At 39.1% G+C, this 24,981-nt stretch overlaps 1 protein-coding gene across 2 annotated transcripts in view; it reads left to right on the top strand.

Annotated features, from left to right (window-relative positions):
- Positions 1 to 24,981, top strand: part of SPATA1 (spermatogenesis associated 1) — a 120,845-nt gene that overhangs the window by 77,824 nt on the left and 18,040 nt on the right. For both annotated transcript variants that reach the window (XM_004369142.2, XM_023731507.1), the window contains exons 12-13: positions 2,782 to 2,880; positions 8,638 to 8,725. In XM_004369142.2, coding sequence (XP_004369199.2) covers positions 2,782 to 2,880; positions 8,638 to 8,725 — 187 coding nt within the window. The remainder of the gene's footprint in view (positions 1 to 2,781; positions 2,881 to 8,637; positions 8,726 to 24,981) is intronic.

The following is a 24,981-nucleotide window of genomic DNA, read 5'->3' on the forward strand; positions in this document are numbered from 1 at the left end:
TGAAATGTATAAAATTTTCCCATTAGCCTGCTGGGGGACCAACCAGGCCTACTTCTTGGATCAATAATAGTTACCAGCAAATGCTATGTACTGACTTACACTAACTAAGCTCTACCTCTATTCCTGGGAATGGAGTCACTTTCTCTGATTATATAGGAAAGAGATGCATACTTGATGAAGTAGAACAGGGGGCTAACAGTGTCCACTACTGTAATAGCTTCAGAAGTCCTCTAACTTCAGGGGGAGAGATGAGAATCACGATCAGCACAAACCTGATTACTATAAGATGGAGATGAGACATACCTCCACTCTCCAACCTTTTTACCTATTCTAATACCAGCCATCCTCCCCACAGCACTCTCAACTTGTCTGCTGGGTTCTGTAATCCATTGCATTGGCCAGAGAACTCACATACCATACTTCTAGTTAAGTGGTTTATTAAGGAAGTAATAGGCTACAACTCAGGATCAGCGTCAGGAAGTATGTAGGCGAAGTCTGGAAGGCTCCCCCAAAGTGGAGAGCACATCCCTTCATTATTCAGTGCAGGGCAGCTCTCTGAGCTCCTCTCAGCCATGCAAACAAGCAGGCCCCTATCTCTGCTATGCATGCCCCCTCAGGACAGGCCTCCTCTCAGCCCTCTCAGGACAGGCTCCTGTCAACCCCCTCAGGACTGGCTCCTCTTGGCCCCCTTAGGACAGGATCCTCTTTTTGGTCATTCATGCCCCTCTCAGCCATGCTGGCTTCTCTGCCTTCTGCCTCCCTGCCTTCGGCCTCTCCATTGCCAGCTGACCCAGCTCATAGCCAATGTAGCGGTTTTGTTCAGCTCTCTTAGCTACATTCCTAGCAGCAGGTTTCTGCCATCACCACCAACTCTGTCGTAGGGCCCCTTTTGGGCCTGTCACTGTCTTCAGTGTTATAGCCCGTGACCCATGTTACAGCTCTTTTAGGAGAGTCCTTGCCTCCTCTCTCTGCTTCTTCTCTCTTGACTTTTCTCTTTTCTGCTTCTTCTTCCTTCTCTTTCTATCTGCCAAACTCTGGGGGTTGGCTGCATATATAAGCAAATTCCTGGTGAATTTCAAGGCATGGCCCTCCCACCAGAGCCACAAACTGACCAATCCCCTCTCAGTAGGCCACAATCACATCATTTGCCTAGTAGGCGATAGTCATTCATTTGTGTAAATATATTGACCAGTCCCTACAAGGTGTGTAAAATAGACCAATTGCAGGGCAGGCTGCAGCCCAGGGTCAGACAAAAAGTATCAAACCATTATGCTGTTTACAGCTTACCCAGGAAATATCAATCAACCTGGATAAAAGTAACAAACTCCCTGGGGTAGAAAACTAGGGCAAACTCATGGCTTCGGGGAAAAATCTCTTGAGCTATTTTTCCAAAGAACCAAAACAAAAGGCCACATAAAGGAACTCATTTCACCACAACTATATGGCAGTTTTTTGTTTGTTTTGTGTTTTTTGGTTTTATAAAACCCCACAGGATCTAAAGGAACTGGTAGTCTAAAGAAATTATAGGCAGTCCCCAGGTTATGAATGTCTGACTTACATACAGCCTGTAGTTACAAACCAACCCTCATAAAGCCTATTATATTAAAAATTTGAGGTACATAAAATGGTTTGTAATAACAAATGGGTGCTACTTTGTGATGCATATCAAAATATTATTATTACTATATTATTATGTTAAAGACATTTTAGTGTATCTGGAAGTGTTTCTTTAATGTTTTTTATACATAGAGAGGTACACCATATACTATATACTAAGACAAACATTTGACTAACTGACGTTAGATACGAACCATACCTAACTATTCTGACTTACATACAAATTCAACTTACAGACAGACTGGGGACTTCCTGTATATTAAATTTTGATCGATTCATATTTTCTTAAAATAGAGTCTTGAATCTTGACAGATCAGAGACAAGAAGCTTATTCTATTCCTGAGTAACTCCACAATATAATTAAACAACAGACAAAACAATTTCAGAGGCCATTTAACAGCTTGATTTTTGTTAGGGTAATCCCATTTACCCAAAAATGATTTTAAAATGTTAATTGTGATTAAGAGTAAGGATTTAACTATAGATGTGATGAAATATTAAAAGTTTATAATTTTAGATCAATTTAATATAAAATCCAAATAGGTTCAAATAATGGTTTGTCCCAATTACATTACACTTTTCTTTTTCTTTATTTTACTGTTTTATCAAACTGACTATAAGATAATGTTTTTTCACAAAGACAACTTAAAATTCTTAAGTAACTTTTTTGGTGAGAACCATTATACCTCATAAACTTTTCTGGGTAAAAGTAGCTAAAAATGTTTCTTCTGTTAATTTTTTTTTTTTAAATGGGTTTCTTATATAAAATATGTTAGTTTGTTGTTAAATATTTTAAGATAGTTCTAATCTGACTCAGTTAATGAAGCACTGTACCAATTTCTAAAGTCTTGTTAATATCTTAAACCAAATATATTCCTTTTGTAGTAACAAGTGTTGGTTTTTATGATGCTAATTAAATAACATACAAATATGTATTTATTTTGGTAGTAAATGAGGAATGGTAGTAGAACAGAAGAAAAAGATGTCCATAAAATGCAAGAAATGAGCAGATAAATAGTAATAGATTTATTTTATAGAATAGGTTCTTTTCATGATTTGTTCTTTTGATATTTGTTACTTCCTACTTTACATTTGCAAGTCAGTTAAAAATAAAAATGTATAGTTGTTATGCATAATAAAGATGTCTTTATATATCTCACACAGAATTACCTTATAATCCAGATCACTGAAGTACAGCATGCAATTGACCAACTTAAGAGAAAATTGGATACTGACAAAATGAAACTTTTAATAGAAGTTAAGGTAATTTACATTTCTCACAATCAGATTATAAAATTTATCTTGAAATAAAATATTTTAGTGTTTTAACTTTGGATGTCCATAGTTTAAGGTTAGTCAGGATTGACTGTCTTAAAATTGTTACCTTAATATCAAAGAGCATGAGTGAAAAGATGCAAGAAGAATAACTCAGTATTATGAGGAGCTGCATTTTATAACAAGGCCAAAGTAAAATTTAGTGAAATTTCACTAAGAAGAATTAGTTAAAGGAAAAGGACTCTGTGACCAAGAGTCTCAATAAAATGTTTTGAAAGAAGTTAATTATCTTATATTAGAGTTATTCATAAATAATGCTAACAAACCATTGAGCTCTCCTCTGGATTCTTGTTTAATTTTTACCCCTCTCTTGGATGATTATTACATTCTTTCTGGTTATTTATATATATATATATAGTAATATATTATTTAATATCAACCATGGGTCTTCTACTAGTTGTTAAATTTCCCTCAGGGCCGAGACTGTGTCTTAGTTAATTTTATTTCTCCCATAAGACTTTTTGTATAGTAGAGCTTAGTTGAGGGTACTGGGTAGACTTTATACTTATTTGATAAGAATTGTGTATAATTATCATATCACAGGAGTAATCTCTGAAGTATAGATGTCATAAAATCTCTTTTGTTGAACAGAAGACGGAAGAGGATTGTACATTTTCACACAAGTATCCACACAGGACAGGAGAATAAGATTGATAATTATATGCATGTCCTCAACTCACCTCTTTATTAGAACTAGCTTAGTGGTACAAAATAATGACCTCTTTCTAGAATCAGCACTGCCCAATAGAACTTTGTGTGATGATGGAAATGTTCTATTCCTGAACTGTCCAAAAGAGTAGCCACTGGCCCCATAAGATATTGAGCACTTGAAATACAGCTTGCATGACTGAAGAACAGAGTTTTATATTTTAGTTAATTTACTTTATTTAAATTTAAATAACTACATGTAACAAGTGGCTACCAGATTGAACATGCAATTATAGATTCTTTTTACTAGCCGCGTACTTGAGGCTAAGCCTTTGCTCAACACTGAGAAACTTAAAACTTAAAATACAGAAATGAAAAGGGCAAAGAACGCTTTGCACTAAGAAATAATTTGTTCAATGAATGAAAGCTCAGTGTGTATTCCAGAAATGGAGAGAAAGCCAATGTGGAAAAGAGAGATTTTGTATGTACACTTAAGGATAATTGGGTGGTTGGAAAGAAAAAGTAATAACCGCCCCCCTATACCCTTCAGTTATGACCCTCTCCTGTCCTTTTCTTCTGGAAATCTTGCACATTAGATTCTACCATCTTTGCATATTGTAAACTTATAAGTATAACTTAAGAATGCTATGAACCCAAATTAGAACTATTAGTACAGAAACAGTAAAGATAAATCAAATAAGGAGAAAAAAAAGTTTTCAGCTTACAGACTGGAAAAAAACTTCTACATTTAACCATAGTGCCTGGTTAGCACATAGTAGACATTATAATAAATATTTATTGAATTCTGGGTGATCTACCCAAAACAGCCCTACCTGAAAGATTCATAAAGGGCAGAAAACTTAGCCTGAGTCTCTTGCAACAGTTTTTATTCAATAGTATATCATAGGCAGTGATTCTCAAACTTTAATGTGATTGTCACCTAAGAATTGTGTTAAAATGCAGGATCTAAGTAGATCTGGGAAGAAGTCTGAGAGTCTTCGTTCCTAACAAGCTCCCAGGTGATGCTAATGCTGCTGATCCACAACAATACTTGGAATATCAAGGAGTGTGGTACCAGATGGGTTGAGTCTGAGTCCCGGCTGTGTTACTTACCATTTTTATATCTTAGGCAAGTTACTTAACCTCTGTGGGTCTCAGTTGCCTCAACTGTAAAATGAAGGAAATAATAGTATCTGCCTCAATAAAGTTTTTGGGAGAATCAAAGGGGTTAATACAATTAGAAGAGTGTTTGCCATAGAGCAAACCCTACCACACTCTATAAATACCTCTTCAGTTCTTAGGGCTGGAAATTTATTAGTATTATTATTTCTACTATTTTCTTTACACATTAAGAACAACTGATTTGAATTGTGAGCAAAAATTAAGATTCTTACTCAAGTTTTTACAACAGTTAAATTTTATTATTCCCACGAGTCTATCAGTTTATCATACTGTGCTGGCTTGCGTGTTGCTGTGATGCTTGAAGCTATGTTATCAGTATTTCTAATACTAGCAGAGTTACCCATGGTGGGCAGATTTCAGCAGAGCTTCCAGACTGAGACAGACTAGGAAAAAAGACTTGGTGGTCTGCTTCTGAAAAAATTGGCCAGTGAAAACCTTATGAATAGCAGTGGAACATTGTCTGATATAGTGCTGAAACATGAGCCCCTCAGGTTGGAAGGCACTCAGAATATGACTGGGAAAGAGCTGCCTCCTCAAAGTAAAGTTGACCTTAATGATGTGGATCGAGTAAAACTTCTAGGACCTTAATTTGCTGATGTGGCATGACTCAAAATAAGCAGAAACAGCTGCAAACATCCATTAATAATCAGAACATAGAATGTACGAAGTATGAATCTAAGAAAATTGGAAATCATCAGAAATGAAATAGACCGCATAAAGATCAATATCCTAGGCATTAGTGAGCTGAAATGGACTAGGATTAGCCATTTTGAATCAGACAATCATGTGGTCTACTATGCTGAGAATGACAAATTGAAGAGGAATGGTGTTGCATTCATCAGCAAAAAAAAATTTCAATATCTATCCTGAAGTACAGTGTTGCCAGTGATAGGGTAATATCCATACACCTACAAGGAAGACCAGTTAATACGACTATTATTCAAATTTATGCACCAACCACTAATGCCAAAGATGAAGAAACTGAAGATTTTTACCAACTTCTATAGTCTGAAATTGATCAAACATGCAATCAAGATGCATTGATAATTACTGGTGATTGAAATGTGAAAGTTGGAAACAAAGAAGAAGGATCTATAGTTGGAAAATATGGCCTTAGTGACAGAAACGACACCAGAAATCGCATGATAGAATTTTGCAAGACCAATGACTTCTTCATTGCAAACACCTTTTTTCAAAAGTGTAAAAGGCAACTATACACATGGATCTCCTCAAATGGAATACACAGGAATCAAATTGACTATATCTGTGGAAAGAGATGATGGAGAAGCTCAATATTATCAGTGAAAACAAGGCCAGTGGTCAACTGCAGAACAGACCATCAATTGTTCATACAGAAGATCAAGAACAAGTCCACAAGAGCCAAAATACGACCTTGAGTATATCCCATCTGAATTTAGAGACCATCTCAAGAACAGATTTGACGCATTGAACGCTAATGACCGAAAACCAGACGAGTTGTGGAATGACATCAAGGACATCATACATGAAGAAGGCAAGAGGTCATCAAAAAGACAGGAAAGAAAGAAAAAACGAAGATGGATGTCAAAAGAGACTCTGAAGTTTGCTCTTGAATGTAGAGTAGCTAAAGCGAATGGAAGAAATGAAGTAAAATAGCTAAACAGATTTCAAAAGGTGACTCTAGAAGACATAGTGAAGTATTATAATGAAATGTGCAAAGACCTGGGGTTAGAAAACCAAAAGGGAATTTCTGAAGCTGAAAGAACTGAAAAAATTCAAGACTCGAGTTGTAATATTGAAGGATTCTATAGGAAAAATATTGAATGATGCAGGAAACATCAGAAGAAGATAGAAGAAATACACAGAGTCACTGTACCAAAAAGAATTGGTCGACGGTCAGCCATTTCAGAAAGTAACATATGATCAAGAACTGATGGTAATGAATGAAGAAGTCCAAGCTGCATTGAAGGGAATGATGAAAAACAAGTCAGCAGGAACTGAAGGAATACCAGTTGAGATGTTGTCCGTGTCACTCACTTGTCTATGTCAAGAAATTTGGAAGACAGCTTCCTGGCCAACCAACTGGAAGAGATCCATATTTGTGCCCATTCCAAAGAAAGGTGATCCAACGAAATGTGGAAATTATCAGACAATATCATTAATATCACACACGAGTAAAATTTGCTGAAGATCATTCAAAAGCAGTTGCAGCAATACATCGACAGGGAGCTGCCAAAAGCCAAACTGGATTTAGGAGAGGACATGGAACGGGGGATATCATTGCTGATGTCAGATGGATCTTGGCTGAAAGCAGAGAATACCAGAAAGTTTTATTGTTTTATTGACTATGCAAAGGCATTTGACTATGTGGATCATAACAAATTATGGATAACATTGTGAAGAATGGGAATTCCAGAACACTTAATTGTGCTCATGCAGAACTTGTACCTAGACCAAGAGGCAATCGTTCAAACAGAACAAGGAGAAACTGCGTGGTTTAAAGTCAGGAAAGGTGTCTGTCAGGGTCGTATACTTTCATCATACATACTCAGTCTGTATGTTGAGCAGATAATCCAAGAAGCTGGACTATATGAAGAAGAATGCCTCATCAGGATTGGAGGAAGATGTATTAACAACCTGCGATATGCAGATGACACAACCTTGCTTGATGAAAGTGAAGAGGACTTGAAGCACTTACTGATCAAGATCAAAGACTGTAGCCTTCTGTATGGATTATACCTCAACATAAAGAAAACAAAATCCTTACAACTGGACCAATAAGCAACTTTATGATAAATGGAGAAAATACTGAAGTTGTCAAGGATTTCATTTTTCCCACAATCAATGCCCTGGAAGCAGCAGTCAAGAAATCAGATGACATATTGCGTTGGGCAAATCTGCTGCAAAAGACCTCTTTAAAGTGTTGAAAGCAAGGATGTCACTCTGAGGACTAAGGTGCACCTGACACAAGCCATGGTATTTTCAGTCACCTCATACACATGCAAAAGCTGGACAAAGAATAAGGAAGACCGAAGAAGAATTGATGCCTTTGAATTACGGTATTGGCAAAGAATATTGAATATACCATGGACTGCCAGAACGAACAAATCTGTCTTGGAAGAAGTACAACCAGAATACTCCTTAGAAGCAAGGATAGTGAGACTTCATCTCCCATACATTGGGCATGTTATCAGGAGGGTCCAGTCCCTGGAGAAGGACATCATTCTTGGTAAAATAGAGAACAAAACCAAGGAAGACCCTCAACTAGATGAATTGACAGTGGCTGCAGTAGTGGGCTCAAGCATAGCAAAGGTTGTGAGGATGGCACAGAACCAGGCAGTGTTTCGTTCTGTTGCACATAGGGTTGCTATGAGTCAGAACCGATTTGACGGCACCTAACAACAAAAAGTTTATTTTTCCTATATGCTAATAAGAGGAGCCCTGATGCAACAGTGATTAAGCACTTGCTAACTGAAAGATCTACATTTAACACCAGCGGCTCCCTGGGAGAAAGATGTGGCAGTCTGCTTCTGTAAAGATTACAGCCTTGGAAGCCCTATGGGACAGTTCTACTCTGTTCTATAGGGTCACTATAATGTTGTTATGAGTCAGAATCAACTCTAAGGCTACTATGGGTTTTGATTTTTTTAACATATGCTAATAATGGAAATTATCTGATAGCATATCTAGCAGTAAATAAGTTTGCTTATTAAACAGGATTATGATCTATGCATTTACTTAGTAATTAGTGATAGTAGAGGAACGGAAGGCAAAAGAGAGAAGACAAAGCATTTTAGAAAAAAACTAATTTACATGAAAATTATGATGCACTTTTAGAAGGGTAAGGTGAGGCTCATTTTTTAATTCTCTTTATAGATGAGAAAACAGGCAGTTTCAGATTTACGCATATTGAAAGCTGAACTGGCACAGAAGAAAATTAATACACCTTTACAATTTCAAATAGGTATGCCAATTTAAAAGTTTGCTTGTTAAAATTTTAAAATATTTATTTGAACAGACTTGTTTAACCATTGTTCTCCTTGGCAATGTTTTATATAAATCTTAATGTTTATATTTCTTTATTTTTCATGTGGTTAGCACAAAGTGTTTCATGAACTACTAGATGTAACATAAAGCAAAATGGTGGCTATTTAGTTATTTTTGAAGATTTCAAGTCTGTTACACATTATTTTATAGTACTATACGTTGTAATTATTTTTCATTTTAAATTATCTTTAAAATTAACAGCTATCATGACCATAAAATCTAATTATAATGAAAACTTTACATAATCATATTTTAATAATTTTTTGCATGTAAATACTTAATTTGTTCATTGTATTTTAATTAACACACACCCGTTGCTGTCAAATCAATTCCGACTCATAGCGACCCTATAGCACAGAGTAGAACTGCTCCCTAGGATTTCCAATGAGTGGCTGGTGGATTCGGACTGCCAACCTTTTGGTTAGCAGCTGTAGTGTGCCATAGCTCTTAACCACTGCACCACCAGGGCAGTTCTACTCTGTCCTATAGGGTCACTATGAGTCGGAATCGACTCAAGGGTAGCGTGTTTGGTTTTGGTTTATTTTAATTAAAATGAATCTGGAAATCTAAAAGAACAGGTGTATTGAACTTGCTATTTAAAGCATCCAGAGATTAGTATCTAAGAATTTAATTTTTAAAATTTATTTTAGAAATATGAAAACAATAGTGATTCAGCATATACCATGAAAATAGTAGCTTTTACATAAACAATTGTGTAAATAGGAAATATAATATTCTTATAACATGGTAGAATCATCATTTTTTCCAGTTTGTGCAGGAGAGGTGATTTGCAGGGAAGAGAGAATTTATGAAAGTCCAGGGTTCAAGGATGCAGATTTTTAATCTCAATATTTAGAGGAACTAATATGAGCCACCACTTATCTGTCAGTTTGTCATACTGTGGTGGCTTGAGTGTTGCTATGATGCTAGAAGCTATGCCATCAGTATTTCTAATACCAGCAGGGTCATCCAAGGTTGATAGGTTTCAGCAGAGCTTCCAGAATAGGACAGACTAAGAAGGACTTAGCCATCGATTTCTAAAAAACTTGGCCGGTGAAAACCTTATGAATAGCAGTGGAACATTGTCTGATACAGTGCCGGAAGATGAGTTCCTCAGGTTGGAAGGCACTCAAAATATGACTGGGAAAGAGCTGCCTCCTCAAAGTAGAGTTGACCTTAATGACGTGGACAAAGTAAAGCTTTCATTTGCTGATGTGGCATGACTCAAAATGAGAAGAAACAGCTACAAACATCCATTAATAATTGGAACATAGAATGTATGAAGTATGAATCTAAGAAAATTGGAAATCATCAAAAATGAAATGGAACGCTTGAAGATAGATATCCTAGGCATTAGTGAGCTGAAATGGACTGGTGTGGACCATTTTGAATCAGACAATCATGTGGCCTGCTATGCTGGGAATGACAAATTGAAGACGAATGGTATCACATTCATTGTCAAAAAGAACATTTCAAGATCTATCCTGAAAGTACAACGCTATCAGTGATAGGTTAATACCTGTATGCCTACAAGAAGACCAGTTAATATGACTGTTATTCATATTTATACACCAACTACTAATACCAAAGACGAAGAAACTGAAGACTTTTTACCAACTTCTGCAGTCTGAAATTGATCAAATGTGCAATCAAGATGAATTGATAATTGCTTTGGATTGGAATGTGAAAGTTGGAAACAAAGAAGAAGGACCAGTAGTTGGAAAATATGGCCTTGGTGATAGAAATGATGCCAGAGCTTGCATGATAGAATTTTGCAAGACCAATGACTTATTCATTGGAAATACCTTTTTTCAACAACATAAATGGTGACTATACACTGTGATCATTAAGGTTCTGTGTCAACTTGGCGGGGCCATGATCCTCAGTGATTTGGCAGTTATGACGTAGTTTGGCAGTCATGTAATGATGTAATTATCTCCATGATGAGATCTGATATAATGTAATCCTTCCATGATGGGATCTGCTGTGAGTAGTCAATCAGTTGAAAGCGAGTGTCCTTGGGGGTGTGGCCTGCATCCAGTATAGGGGACTTTCTGGCAAGGCTCATGGGCTTTTGCTTACTCTGGATCCAGCAGCTCGCTCCTGTTCATCTGACCTCCCATTTTTTGGACTTGAGCTAGCAGTTTACCTGCTGTCTTGCCTGCTAATCTTGGGATTTGTTGGTCTCCATAGCCTGTGACCAGAGGCCTGCTGTCTGACCTGCCAATCTTGGGTTCACCAGCCCCTGCTGCTGAGTCAGGAGAAGCCTCCAGCCTGACCCACAGATTTGGGACTTTCAGCATTTACAACTGCGTGAGCCATTTCCTTGATACAAATCTCTCTCTATATATGTATTTATATGCATTACTGGTTTTTCTTGTCTAGAGAACCCGGCCTAAGACACATGTGGACCTCATTAGATGGAATACACAGTAATCTAATTGACTGCATCTGTGGAAAAAGACAATAGAGAAGCTCAAAATCATTAGTCAGAACAAGGCCAGGGGCAAGCTGGGGAACAGACCATCAATTGCTCATATGCGAGTTCAAGTTGAAGCTGAAGAAAAATAAAACAAGTCCACGAGAGCCAAAGTACAACCTTGAGTATATCCCACCTATATTTAGAGACCATGTGGTAATGCAAGTTTTGATGCATTGAATGCTAATGACTGAAGACCAGACAATTTGTGGGATGACATAAAATATTAAGAAAGCAAAAGATCATTAAAAAGACAGGAAAGAGGGAGACGGCCCAAGGTGGTGGCTTAGTCACACACACTGTGCTATCCTTCTGCAGCAAAGAACTGAGAAACCAAGTGGAACAGATACAAATGACAATCTGTGCATGCAGAACAGCAAACAGAAGGATGAAGAATTACATCCAACACCAAAGGAAATGAAAAATTGAATGAAAGCATCTAACCAAGAGACTTAAAGACTGTAGGCACCCTACCAGCTGGCCTAGCACAGCATGGCCATCTTGAGACAAAGTGAGCAGCATTCCTGAGTAAGGAGTACAGGAAGGCAACTTCACAGAATCACCAGTAGGAGACAGAGATACTGTCTAAACAAACCTGGAGCAAAGCCAAGTGAGCAGAACATGAACTGGATCTAAGGAGAGAAAGTGCAGGAAGGTAGGTGAGAGCCCTAGGGTTCCAGGTGACCACAGAGCAGGGAGGGAGCCAGAAAATAGGACAGAACTACTCACCAGTGGTGGTCCCTGATTATCTGGGTGGGTAGCATTGGCGAAGTGGAGGATCCTTGGAATGGCAGCTAAAGATCCCTCACCTGACTGGACTCTGGACAGTCCTCTCCTCCTGACATTTGGTTGGGGCCAGGTCCTTATCGCCAGCTGCACTCTGTGGGGAGTGCCTCAGTGTCCATTTCAGAGACTAGGGGAACTTGCTACCCCCTTCCTCCTCTCCTTGCCCTCCCAGTGACCAGCAGTGAGTCCCCCCTCCCCTCCTTACCTGGTGATCCACAGCATGCACACTCCCATGCTGTCACACCTACACTGGAGGCTTGGGCCCATCCAAGCCCATCTCCATGCAGTCATGCCCATGGCAATCCATGTCATGTGCTCCCATGCCAGCAGATCTGCAACTGGGGACTCACGATTACACCCAACCATTCCCACACAGCCACACCCACTGGTGATCCACAGCACACGCTCATGCGCAGTAGGATCTGTAACTGGAGGCTCATGCTGGCTCACTCCAAACACCCCTGCACTGCACTGCTCTTCCTGCCCAAGGACCAGTGGCACAAGTTTCCATGGCGTTGACCCAGTGACCAGTGACCTGTGTACCCTCGCCCTGATCACATGGCAACTGCCAGTGCACATGTACAGGACCCAACCCAGCACCCAGCAAGAACACTCCCTGTACCCATGCCCAGGTGAGCAGCCAGACAGACACATCACCTCACCAGCAATGCCAGTCATATCCTAACAAGTGCCAGCTACAGCCCTGCCAACCAATGAGCAGGAGACCCTAGTGCCCTCATCTAATGTCCTCCCAGCTGCAACAGCACACATTCCACACCCAAACAGTTCCTGCAGGCCATCTTCATTTGCACTGGAACCCCTTGATAACTCACCACTACTGAGATGCCAGTTTGTCCACATACAGCGGACATACCCTGTCCATTAGGATATCACTCCCTCACAGCAGATATGGGGAAGTCCTGTCCTGACCTCCAGAGAACACACTAACCACTAGCACAAAACTTAATGCCTCAGATACAACAGAAAATAACAAATCATATGAGGAAGCAGGATAAGATGGCTCAAACACGTGAGCAAAATACAGGGGCAGCAAACATTCCTGAAGAAGAAATACTAATGGAACAACCTGACAAGGAATGCAAAAGGCTTATATATAGGATCTTCAAAGAGATCTGGGAAAACACAGACAAAACCCTAGACGAATTCAGGAAAACAGTACAAGAATAAAATGATGAAATAAACAGGCAATCAGAAACCACACAAAAACAACAACTAGAAATCCAGAAGATTAACAATAAAATATCAGAAATAGACAATTGAATAGAAGGATATAGAAGTATAATGAATCAACAGAAGAAAGAATCGATGAAATACAAGACAAATCCCTTGATACTAATTTGAGGAACAATCAGAAAAAAAGAACGGAGAGAAATGAAGAAAGCCTAAGAGTTACGTGGGACACTATTAAGAGGAATAATGTACATTTAATTAGAATTCCAGAACAGGAGTAGAAAAGAAAAAGCACAGAGAGAATTGTGGAAGATTTATTGGCAGAAAACTTCCCTAATATCATGAAAGATAAGAAGGTTTCCATCTGAGCTCAACGAACCCCATACAGGAATGACTCCAAAAGAAACTCACCGAGACATATCATACTCAGATGTTCCAAAACCAAAGACAAAGAATTCTGAGAGTAGCTCATAAAAAATGAAATATGACCTACAAAGGGGCCTCAATAAGAGTAAGCTCTGATTTCTGGGCAGAAACCCTGCAGGCAAGAGGCAGTAGGATGACATATATAAAACCCTTTAAAAAAAAATCCAACCAAGAATCATATATCCAGCAAAATTGTCTTTCAAATACGATGATGAAACTAGGACATACCTAGATAAACAGAAATTAAGGGGATTTATAAAAACCAGACCAACTTTACAAGAAATATTTAAGGGAGTCCTCCAGACAGAGAACCAGTGACATCGGACAACAACCTGAGATTAAGACAAATTACAGCATCATTCAGATATCAATCCAGGTAAAAAATACTCAAAAGTAAAATAAAGCTACAAAACTGAAAACAAGTCCACGAGAGCCAAAGTACAACCTTGAGTATATCCCACCTATATTTAGAGACCATGTGGTAATGCAAGTTTTGATGCATTGAATGCTAATGACTGAAGACCAGACAATTTGTGGGATGACATAAAATATTAAGAAAGCAAAAGATCATTAAAAAGACAGGAAAGAGGGAGACGGCCCAAGGTGGTGGCTTAGTCACACACACTGTGCTATCCTTCTGCAGCAAAGACAATTTGTGGGAACTAGAGATGTAAATCTGTAAATGACAATAACTTCAAAACAGAAAGGGAGAATAAATGGTATAGTTATAGAACTTCCATATGGAGAGGAAGTCAAGGTGATATCAAAGATATAACAGACTGTTGTAAACTTGGAAAGATAAAGGTAAATTTTACAGTAATCACAAGGCAAATTAATAAGTCTACTCACCAAAATAAAGAAGAAAATCAAAGACTCAGCAAACACAAAATCATCAACAATGAAGGAAATGAAAAGAAAATCCATAAACAAAAAGAATTCAGCACAGAAAATTAAGTGGAACAAAGAAGCCATTAACACCACAAAAAGAAGGATAACAAAGTGACAGCAGTAAATTCATGCTTTTCAATAATCACGCGAATGTACATAGTTTAAATGCACCAGTCAAGAGACAGAGAGTGGCAGAATGGATAAAAAACATGACCCATCCATATGTTGCTTTCAAGAGACATACCTTAGACACAAAGACATAAATAGGTTAAAAATCAAAGGGTGGAAAAAATATATTAAGCAAACATTAACCAAAAGAAAGCAAGAGTGACAATAATAATCTATGATAAATAGACTTTAAGTCAAAATCCATTATAAGAGACAAGGAAGGGCATTATATAATGATTAAAGGGTCAATCTACCAAGGGGACATAACCATAATAAGTATTTACACACTCAAAGACAGAGCTCTAAAATACATAAAACAAACTATAACAGAATTAAAAAGAGAAACAGACAGTTCTACAATAATAGTAAGAGACTTTAACACACCACTTTCAATGATAGACAGAACAACTAGAAAGAAACTGAACAAAGATACAGAAGATCTAAACACAATCAACCAACTTGACCCCATAGATATATACAGAATACACCACCCAACAGCAGCACAGTACACATTCTTCTCCAATGTACATGGATCATTCTCCAGAATAGACCATATTTTAGGCCACAAAGCAAACCTCAATAAATTCAAAAGCATCAAAATAAAACAAAGCATCTTCTCTGATCATAATGCTATAAAACTAGAAATCAATACAAGAAAGAACAAAAAAACATTAAATACATGGAAACTGAATAACATCTTAAAAACTATTGGGTAACAGAAGAAATTAAAAATAAAATAATTTCTAGAATCAAATGAGAATGAAAACATAACATACCAAAACCTTTGGGACACAGCAAAAGCAGTGCTCAGAGGAGAATTTATAGGAATAAATGCACACATCAAAAAGAAGAAAGGGCCAAAATCAGAATGTTAACCCTACAACTTGAAAAGATGGAAAAGGAGCAGCAAAAGGAGTCCACAGTCATCAGAATAAAGGAAAAAATAAAGATCAGAGCAGAAATAAATGAACTAGAAAACAGAAAAACAATAGAACGAATCAAAAGACTAAAAGTTGGTTCTTTGAAAGGATCGATAAAATTGACAAACTATTGGCCAAATTGACAAAGGAAAAAAATGATTAGATGCAAATAACCAGGATAATAAATGAGATAGGTGATATTACAACAGGACCAACTGAGATTAAAAAAAAGAGATCATAACAGAATATTATGAAAAATTGTACTCCAATAAATTTGAAAACCTAGAAGAAATGGACAAACTTTTAGAAACATGCTACCTACTTAAAACTAACACAAATAGAGGTAGAAAATTTGAACAGACCCATAACAAAAAAAGAAATTGAAGAGGTCATAAAAAAAACTCCCAACAAAAAAAAGCCCTGGCCCAGACAGCTTCACTGGCGAATTCCACCAAACATTCAGAGAAGGGTGACACCAATTCTATTCAAACTATTCCAAAACATAAAAAAGGAAGGAATATTCCCTGATTCATTCTATAAAGTCAGCATGACACTAATACCAAAGCCAGGCAAAGACACCACTAAAAAAGAAAATTTGAGACCAATATCTCTCATGAATATAGATGCAAAAATTCTCAGGAAGATCCTAGCCAACAGAATTCAACGGCATATAAAAGAAAAATAATACATCATGACCAAGTGGGATTCATACCAGGGATGCAAAGATGGTTCAACATTAGAAAATCAATCAGCATAATTCACCGCATAAATAAGAGGAAAAGAATCATATGATCATCTAAATCGATGCAGAAAAAGCATTTGATAAAATCCAGCACCCTTTACTGATAAAAACTCTCAGCAAATAGGAACAGAAGGAAAATTCCTCAGCATAATTAAGGGCATATATGCAAAACCAACAGCCAACATTATTCTCAACAGAGAAAGATTGAAAGCATTCCACTTGAGAATGAAAATGAGACAAGGATGCCTTCTATCACTACTCTTATTCAATATTGTCCTGGAAGTCCTAGCTAGAGCAATAAGGCAACAAAGGGAAACAAAGGGTATCCAGATTGGAAAGGAAGAAGTACAACTATACTTATACACAGATAACATGATCCTATACATAGAAAATCCCAAGGATTCCACAAGAAAGTTACTGGAACTAATAGAAGGATTCAGCAAAATAGCAGCGTATAAGAGTGTATAAGAACATATTCTATATTCAACACACAAAAATCAGTTGGGTTCCTCTACACTAACAAGGAAGACTCTGAAAAGGAAACCAAGAAAGCAATACCATTTACAATAGCCCCCAAAAGGATAAAATACCTAGAAATAAACCTAACCAGGGACTTAAAAGACTTATGCAAGGAAAACTATAAAACACTACTGCAAGAAACTTAAAGAGATCTCAGTAAATGGAAAAACATACCATGCTCATGGATTGAAAGACTTGACATTGTGAAAATGTCAATACTACCAAAAGCGATCTGTAAATATAATGCAATCCCAATCCAAATCCCAACAACATTCTTATGAAATGGAAAAACTAATCTCCAACTTCATATGGAAAGGAAAGAGGCCCCGAATAGCTTAAGCAACACTGAAGAAGAAGAAAAAGGAGGAGGCCTCATACTTCCTAATCTCAAAACTTACTGTAAAGTCACAGTAATCAAAACAACCTGGTATTGGTACAATGACAGTCATATAGACCAATGGAATAGAATCAAGAACCCAGAAGTAAATCCATCCATCTACGCGCAGCTGATCTTCAACAAAGGATCAAAGTCCATTCAACGGGGGAAGAAACAGTCTCTTTAACAATGGTGCTGGAAATACTGGATATCCATATGCAGAAAAATGAATCAGTATCCATACTTCACACCACGCACAAGAACTAACTCAAAATAGCTCAAAGACCTAAATGTTAAAGCTAAAACTGTAAAGTTCCTGGAAAATAACATAGGGTCAAAACTAGAGGACCTAACCTTTGGCATAAATAGCCTATCAAACAAAACTAAAAATGCAAGAATGACAAAAGATAAATTAGATATCAGATATCTCCTAAAAATTAAATAATTATGCTCATCAAAAGACTTTACCAAGAGAGTAAAAAGAGAACCTACAGATTGGGAAAAAATCTTTGGCAAGGCATATCTGATAAGGGTCTAATCTCTAAAATATATAGAAAACTTCAACAACTCAATAACAAAAAGACAATCCAATCAAAAAATGGGGAAAAGACGTTAACAGACACTTCAACAAAGAGGACATTCAGGTGGCCAACAATACATGATAAGATGTTTGTGAGCATTAGCCATTAGAGAGATGCAAATCAAAACTACAATGAGATACCATCTCACCCCTGCAAAAATGGCACCGAAAGAAACAGAAAACCACAAATGCTGGTGAAGTTTTCTGGGGGGATTGGAACTCTTATACATTGCTGGTGGGACTGTAAAATGTTTTCTACTATGGAAAACAGTATGGCAGTTCCTCAAAAAGCTAGAAATAGAAATACCTTATGATCCAGCCATCCCACTTCTAGGTATATATCCTAGAGATATCAGAGCAGTGACAAATAGACATATGCACCCCTATGTTCATTGAAGCATTATTAACAATAGCAAAAAAGATGGAAGCAACCTAAGTGCCCATCATTGGATGAATGGATAAACAAATTGTGGTACATACATACAATGGAATACTATACAAATATAAAGAATAATGAGGAGTCCATGAAACCTCTTACAGCATGGATAAGTCTGGAAGACATTATGCTGAGTAAAGTAAGTCAATCACAGAAAGACAAATATTGTATGGTCCCACTATTGTAAAAAGTCAATAATATACACACAGAAAGCAAAGTTCTTTGATGTTTACCAGGAATGGGAGGGAGGGGAGAGGGAATCACTTTCTGGATAGTAGACACTTTTTACTTTTGGTGATGGGAAAGACAAGACCAAATATGGGTGAAGTCAGAACAGCCTGACCAAGGTAAATAAAGACACTAAGAAGTACATGAGAAAAACAGACAATTTCAGTAAATGCTATAACTTATACAATTTTGCAATAATAGTAAAAACCAGCAAAAAACAAGCTTGTGGTTATGTAGGTAGATAGTGATGCAGTTCAAATCCACCAGCCACTGCTTGGAAACCCTACCGGGCAGTTCTACTCTGTCCTGTAGTGTTGCTATGAGTCAGAAACGATTTGACGGCAATAGGTTTGGTTTTTTTGGTTTTTATGTGTATAAAAAGGCATATGCAAGTAAATGCATGTGCATGCATAGGTGTATCTGTAGGCATGTGTATATATACATTTGTATGTGCTGTATATATATCCACATATATAAAAACCACAAAAAGGGCACAGTTATGGAGGCTTCCTAGACATATCCAAACAAATTGCAGGATTGGTTTACTGGGTTAAAAGGCTTGGGACCATAGTCCTGTGGACAACTTGGTCAATTAGTATAATGTAGTTCACAAAGATAATGTTCTACATCCTAGTTTGATGAGTAGTGTCTGGGATCTTAAAAGCTTGCAAGCAGCCATCTAAGATACAACTATTGTTCTCTACTTGTATGGAGCAAAAGTGAATGAAGGAATCAAAGGATTGAAGAAGAAACTAATCAACAGGACTAATAGCCCACATGAACCACAGCCTCTTCTAACCTGAGAGCTGAAGAACTAAATGGTGCCTGACTATCTCTACTGACCTTTCTGACCAGGGACACAATAGAAGGTCCTGGATAGAATGGAGCAAAAATGTAGAAAAAAACTAAAATTTCTAAAATAGGCCAGGCCTACTTGACTGATACAGACTAGAGGAACCCCTGAGACTAAGATAACCTTTGATAACTTTTGAACCTGGAATTTAATCTATTCCTGTGGTTCACCTTTCAGCCAATTAATAGATTGGCTTATAAAATAAACAGTATCACTTACGAAAAATGTGCTCCCTTAAACAATGAACTATATGAAACCAAATGGTCAATGTTGCAAAAGCAAAGGTGAGAAGACAAAGAGGGGGAGGGAAGTTAGATCAATGAAAACAAACAGAATGGAAATAATGAGAAAGCTGACACATTGAAAAATTTGTAACCAATGGCACAGAACAATTTCTATAAAAATTGTTTAAGGGGAACCTAGTTTGCTGTGTAATCTTTCACCTAAAACACAAGAAAATATTATTAAAAGAAAAAAAAGATAGGAAAGAAAGATTAAAATGGATGTCAGAAGAGACTCTGAAACTTGCTCTTGAACATAGAGTAGCTAATGCAAAAGGAAGAAATGATAAAGTAAAAGACCTGAACAGAAGATTTCAAAGGGCAGCTTGAGAAGACAAAGTATTATAATGAAATGTGCAAAGACCTGGAGTTAGAAAACCAAAAGAGAAGAACACGCTCACATTTCTAAAGCTGAAAGATGATGAAAAAATTCAAGCCTCGAGTTGCAATATTAAGAGATTCTATCGCGAAATATTGAATGATTAAGGAAGTATCAAAGGAAGATAGAAGGAATACACAAGGTCGCTGTACCAAAAAGAAATGGTCAACTTTCAACCATTTCGGGAGGTAGCATGTGATCAAGAACCAGTGGTACTGAAAGAAGTGCAAGCTGCACTGAAAGCACTGGCAGAAAACAAGGCTCCAGGAACTGATGGACTATCTATTGAGATGTTTTCAACAAATGGATGTAACACTGGAAGCGCTCACACATCTATGCCAAGAAATTTGGAAGACAGTTACCTGGTCAACTGACTGGGAGAGATCCATATATGTGCCTATTCCAAAGAAAGGTGATCCAATGGAATGTGTAAATTATTGAACAATATCGTAATATCACATGCAAGTAAAGTTATGGTGAAGATAATCCAAAAACGGTTGCAGCAGTGCATCAACAGGGAACTGCCAGAAATTCAAGCCAGATTCAGAAGAAGATGTGGAATGAGGGGCATCATTGCTGATGTCAGGTGGACCTTGGCTGAAAGCAGAGAATATGAGAAAAATGTTTACTTGTTGACTATGCAAAGGCATCTGACTGTGTGGATCATAACAAATTATGGATAACATTGCAAAGAATGGGAATTCCAGAACACTTCATTGTGTTCAGCAGAACCTGTACATAGACCAAGAGGCAGTTGTTTGAACAGAACAAGGGGATACTGTGTGGTTTAAAATCAGGAAATGTATGTGTCAGGGTTGTATTCTTTCACCATACTTATTCAATTTGCATGCTGAGTGTCTTAGTTATCTAGTGTTGCTATAATAGAAATACCACAAGTGGATGGCTTTAACAAACAAATTTATTCTCTCACAGTCTAGGAGGCTAGATGTCTGAATTCAGGGCACCAGTTCCAGGGGAAGCCTTTCTCTTTCTGTTCGCTCTGGGGGAAGGTCGTTGACATCAATCTTTCCTTGGTCTAGGAGCTTCCCAGTGCAGGGACCCTGGGTCTAAAGGACACGCTCTGCTCCTGGCTCTACTTTCTTGCTGGTAAAATGTCTCTGTCTTCTCTGCTCAATTCTCTCTTTTATATCTCAAAAGAGATTGACTCAAGATACAACCTAATCCTATAGATTGAGTCGTGCTTCATTAACATAACTGCCTCTAATCCTGCCTCATTAACACCACTGAGGTTAGGATTTACAACACATAGGATAACCACATCAGATGACAAAATGGTGGACAACCACACAATACTGGGAATCGTGGCCTACCCAAGTTGACACACATTTTGAGAGGACACAATTCAATCCAAAACACTGAGCAAATAATCCGAGAAGCTGAACTATATGAAAAACACAGCATAAGGGTTAGAAGAAGACTCATTAACAACCTGTGATATGCAGATAACACAACTTTGCTTACTGAAAGTGAAGAGGACTTGAAGCAAATACTGATGAAGATCAAAGACTACAGCCTTCAGTATGGATTACACTCCAGCGTACAGAAAATAAAAATTCTCAACTGGACTAATAAGCAACATCATGATAAATGGAGAAAAGATTGAATTTTTCAAGGATTTCATTTTACTTGGATCCACAATCAATGCCCATGGAAGCAGCAGTCAAGAAATCGAACGATGGAGGCAGAGCTAACATGCCACCCTAGACAGAAACATTGTGCCATCCTTCTGTAGTGAAGACGCAAAAAACTAAGTAAAACAGATACAAACGTCAATCCTGGAACCCTAAGCATCAAATGAAGGGATAAAGAACTAGACTGAATACCAAATGGAAGAAAAATCTGAAGGAGAACAGAGAATGAAGAGAGATACAGAGTGGAGGTCCCCAGCCAACTAACACAGCACAGCGTTGCCATCTTGGAGCACAGCCATCAATGACCCTGGACAGAGAGTACGAGAAGGCAACTTCACGGAGCTCCCAACAGGAAACAGAGCACCTGGTAACCAGAGAAACACACTCTCCCACCCCTCACTCTTCTGCCTGGTACACCACCTCCACCCCTCCCAACAGGCCATGCTGAGCCACCTTGGCTAGAGAACTACTGGCCTGCCACCGGCCCTGGCCTGCCCCCACCTGCTGGCTCCTGCTATGCTATTTTTTCCCCATTTCTGTTTTTCTTTCTCCCTCCCACCTATCCCATACCTCACCTCTACCCCTCCCCACCGGACCACACCATGCTGCCTTGGCTAGACAAGGCCAGAGAGACACTGGCCCACCCTACCCCCACCTGCCAGCTCCAGCTGTGACTTTTTTTTTTAACCTTTCTTCTTTCTCCATTCCACCTAGCCACATACCCCACCTCTACCCCTTCCTGCAAGGTACACCACACAGCCTTGACTAGAGAGACACCAGTCCACTGCCAGCCCAGGTCTGCCCTACCTTCACCTGTCGGCTCCTGCCACACCATTTTTTTCTCTTTCTTCTTTTTCTTTCTCCCTCCCAGCTATCCCCATACCCTACCTCTACCCCTTCCCACCAAGATTTGCCACACCACCTTGGCTAGAGTGACACCAGCCTGCCACCAGCCCAGGTCCACACCGCCCATACCTACTGGCTCCTGTCACACCTTTTTTTCCCCTTTCTTCCTTTCCTTTCTCCCTCCCACCTAGCCCCATACCCCACCTCTATTCCTTCCCACCAAGTTATGCCACACTGCCTTGGCTAGAGTGATGCCAGCTCGCCACCAGCCCAAGCCCACCCTGCCCCCATTCACTGGCTCCTGCCACACCAGTTTTTTTTCTTTCTTCGTTTTCTTTCTCCCTCCCATCTAGTTCTGTACGCCACCTCTACCCCTTCTCACCTGGCCATGCCACACCACCGCAGGTAGAGAGCTAACACATTCTACCACCAGCCTGGGTCCCTCTTGCTCCCACCTGCTGGCTCCCACTGGGCCATTTTTTCCACCATTCCTTTTTTTCTCCCAACTAACCCTGTACCCCACCACTACCCCTTCCCACTGGGCCATGCCATGCTTCCTTGGCTAAAGAGATACAAGCCCACTGCCAGGCCAGGTCTGCCCCACCCCCACCTGCCAGCTCCTGTTGTGCCATTTTTTTCTTTTTTCCCTTTCTTTTCTTTCTCCCACCCACCTCGCCCTGTATGCCACCTGTACCCCTTACCACGGCCCACAGTGGGTAGAGAGCAGCCAGCCTATCACTAGCATGAGTCCCCCAAGCTTCCACCTGCCAGTTCCCACCATGCCATTTTATTATTCTTTTTTCTTTTTTCCCTTTTCTTTCTCCCTCCCGCCTAGCCTCATACCCCACCTCTACCCATTCCTGCTGGGCCACACCGCACCACCTTGGCTAGAGAGGCACCGGCCTACTGCCACCCCCAAGTCAGCCCCGCCTCCATCCACCCTTTCTAGCCTTTCTTTCTCCCTCCCACCTAGCCCTATATGCCACCTCTACCCCTTCCCACCACCACCACCGGTAAAGATTTATCAGCTCGTCTGGGGTCCCACCTGCCCCCACCCACCGTGCCATTTTTTACTTTATTTTTTTCTTTCCCTCCTATCTAGCCTATAAGCCACTTCCCTCCTTTCGACCGGGTTATACTGCACTGCAGCAGCTAGAGAGCCACAAGCCTGCTGCTGTCTACCTCCCAACTAGCCCCCTATGCCACCTCTCCCCCTTCCTGCCAGCCCCCAGGTCCACCCTGCCTCCACCTGCGGGCTAAACCCCCATTTTTTTGTTCTCCCGCCTAGCCCTTGACGCAACCACCCCCTTACCACTGGCCTTCACTATGCTGCTGCGGCGAGAGTGTCCTCAGCTCAGGCATGCTGCCTTACTGGGCCTACACTGCCCCTCTCCTCCCACCACTTGACTAGCTGCTAAATGGAGGGAAGTGAGCCCACACTACTCCCAGTCCAACACCCCCGCCTATATGGCAAGGGGCTGTAAATGCTCTCACACTGCTGGACCAACATCAGGAGGCAGAAAGCACCTGCCCAGTCTGCCCTTAGCCACCTTGTCAAATCAGTGTACAGCAAAGCAGACTCACCCTGCCTGCTGCGTCCCTGCCCACATGGACAAGATGGTGAGAGTTATTGTGCCCACAGACAAGCAAGCAGCAAAGCATACCTAGCCCGCCCACCATGACATATCAAAACAAAACAAAGCAGCAAGACAAAACAAATGAGTATACAATCAATAAAGAAAGAAAATAATACCTTAATGTCTCAGAGATAGCATATAAATATAAAAACATATAAAAAAGCAGGACAAGATGGCTCCAGCAAGTGACCAAAATAAAGAATCAGATGACCTTCCAGTAGAAGAACAGGCAGTGTAGCTACCTGATACGGAATTCAAAAGACTAATATTTAGGGCTCTCCAAGAGATTAGGAAAGAGATCAAGGAAAACACAGACAAAACCAAGAAAAAAATAAGACAAAATCATAGAAAATACAAACAAACCAAGAAAAACAGGGCCAAACTAAAAAAACACAAACAAAGCAATAGAAGAATTCAGGCAAATAATGTAAGACAAAACATCTAAAGAAATAAACAATTAGAAATCATATAAAAACAGCAACTAGAAATCCAGAAGATAAACAACAAAATTTCAGAAATGGACAACTCAATAGAAGATTTTAGGAGCAAATTTGAAACAATGAACAACAGAATCAATGAGATTGAAGACAAATCCATGGACACCACTTTGTTTGAGGAAAAATCAGAGAAAAGAATAAATAAAAATGAAGAAGATGTAAAAATTATGCCAGACACAATCAAGAGCAATAATTTGTGTGTGATCCATGTTCCAGAACAGGGGGAGAAAATGGAAAACACAGAGAAGATTGTTGAAGATTTGCTGGCAGAAAACTTCCCAAACATCAT

Source organism: Trichechus manatus, unplaced genomic scaffold (genome assembly GCF_000243295.1).
Source record: "Trichechus manatus latirostris isolate Lorelei unplaced genomic scaffold, TriManLat1.0 scaffold00003, whole genome shotgun sequence".
NCBI lineage: Eukaryota > Metazoa > Chordata > Mammalia > Sirenia > Trichechidae > Trichechus > Trichechus manatus.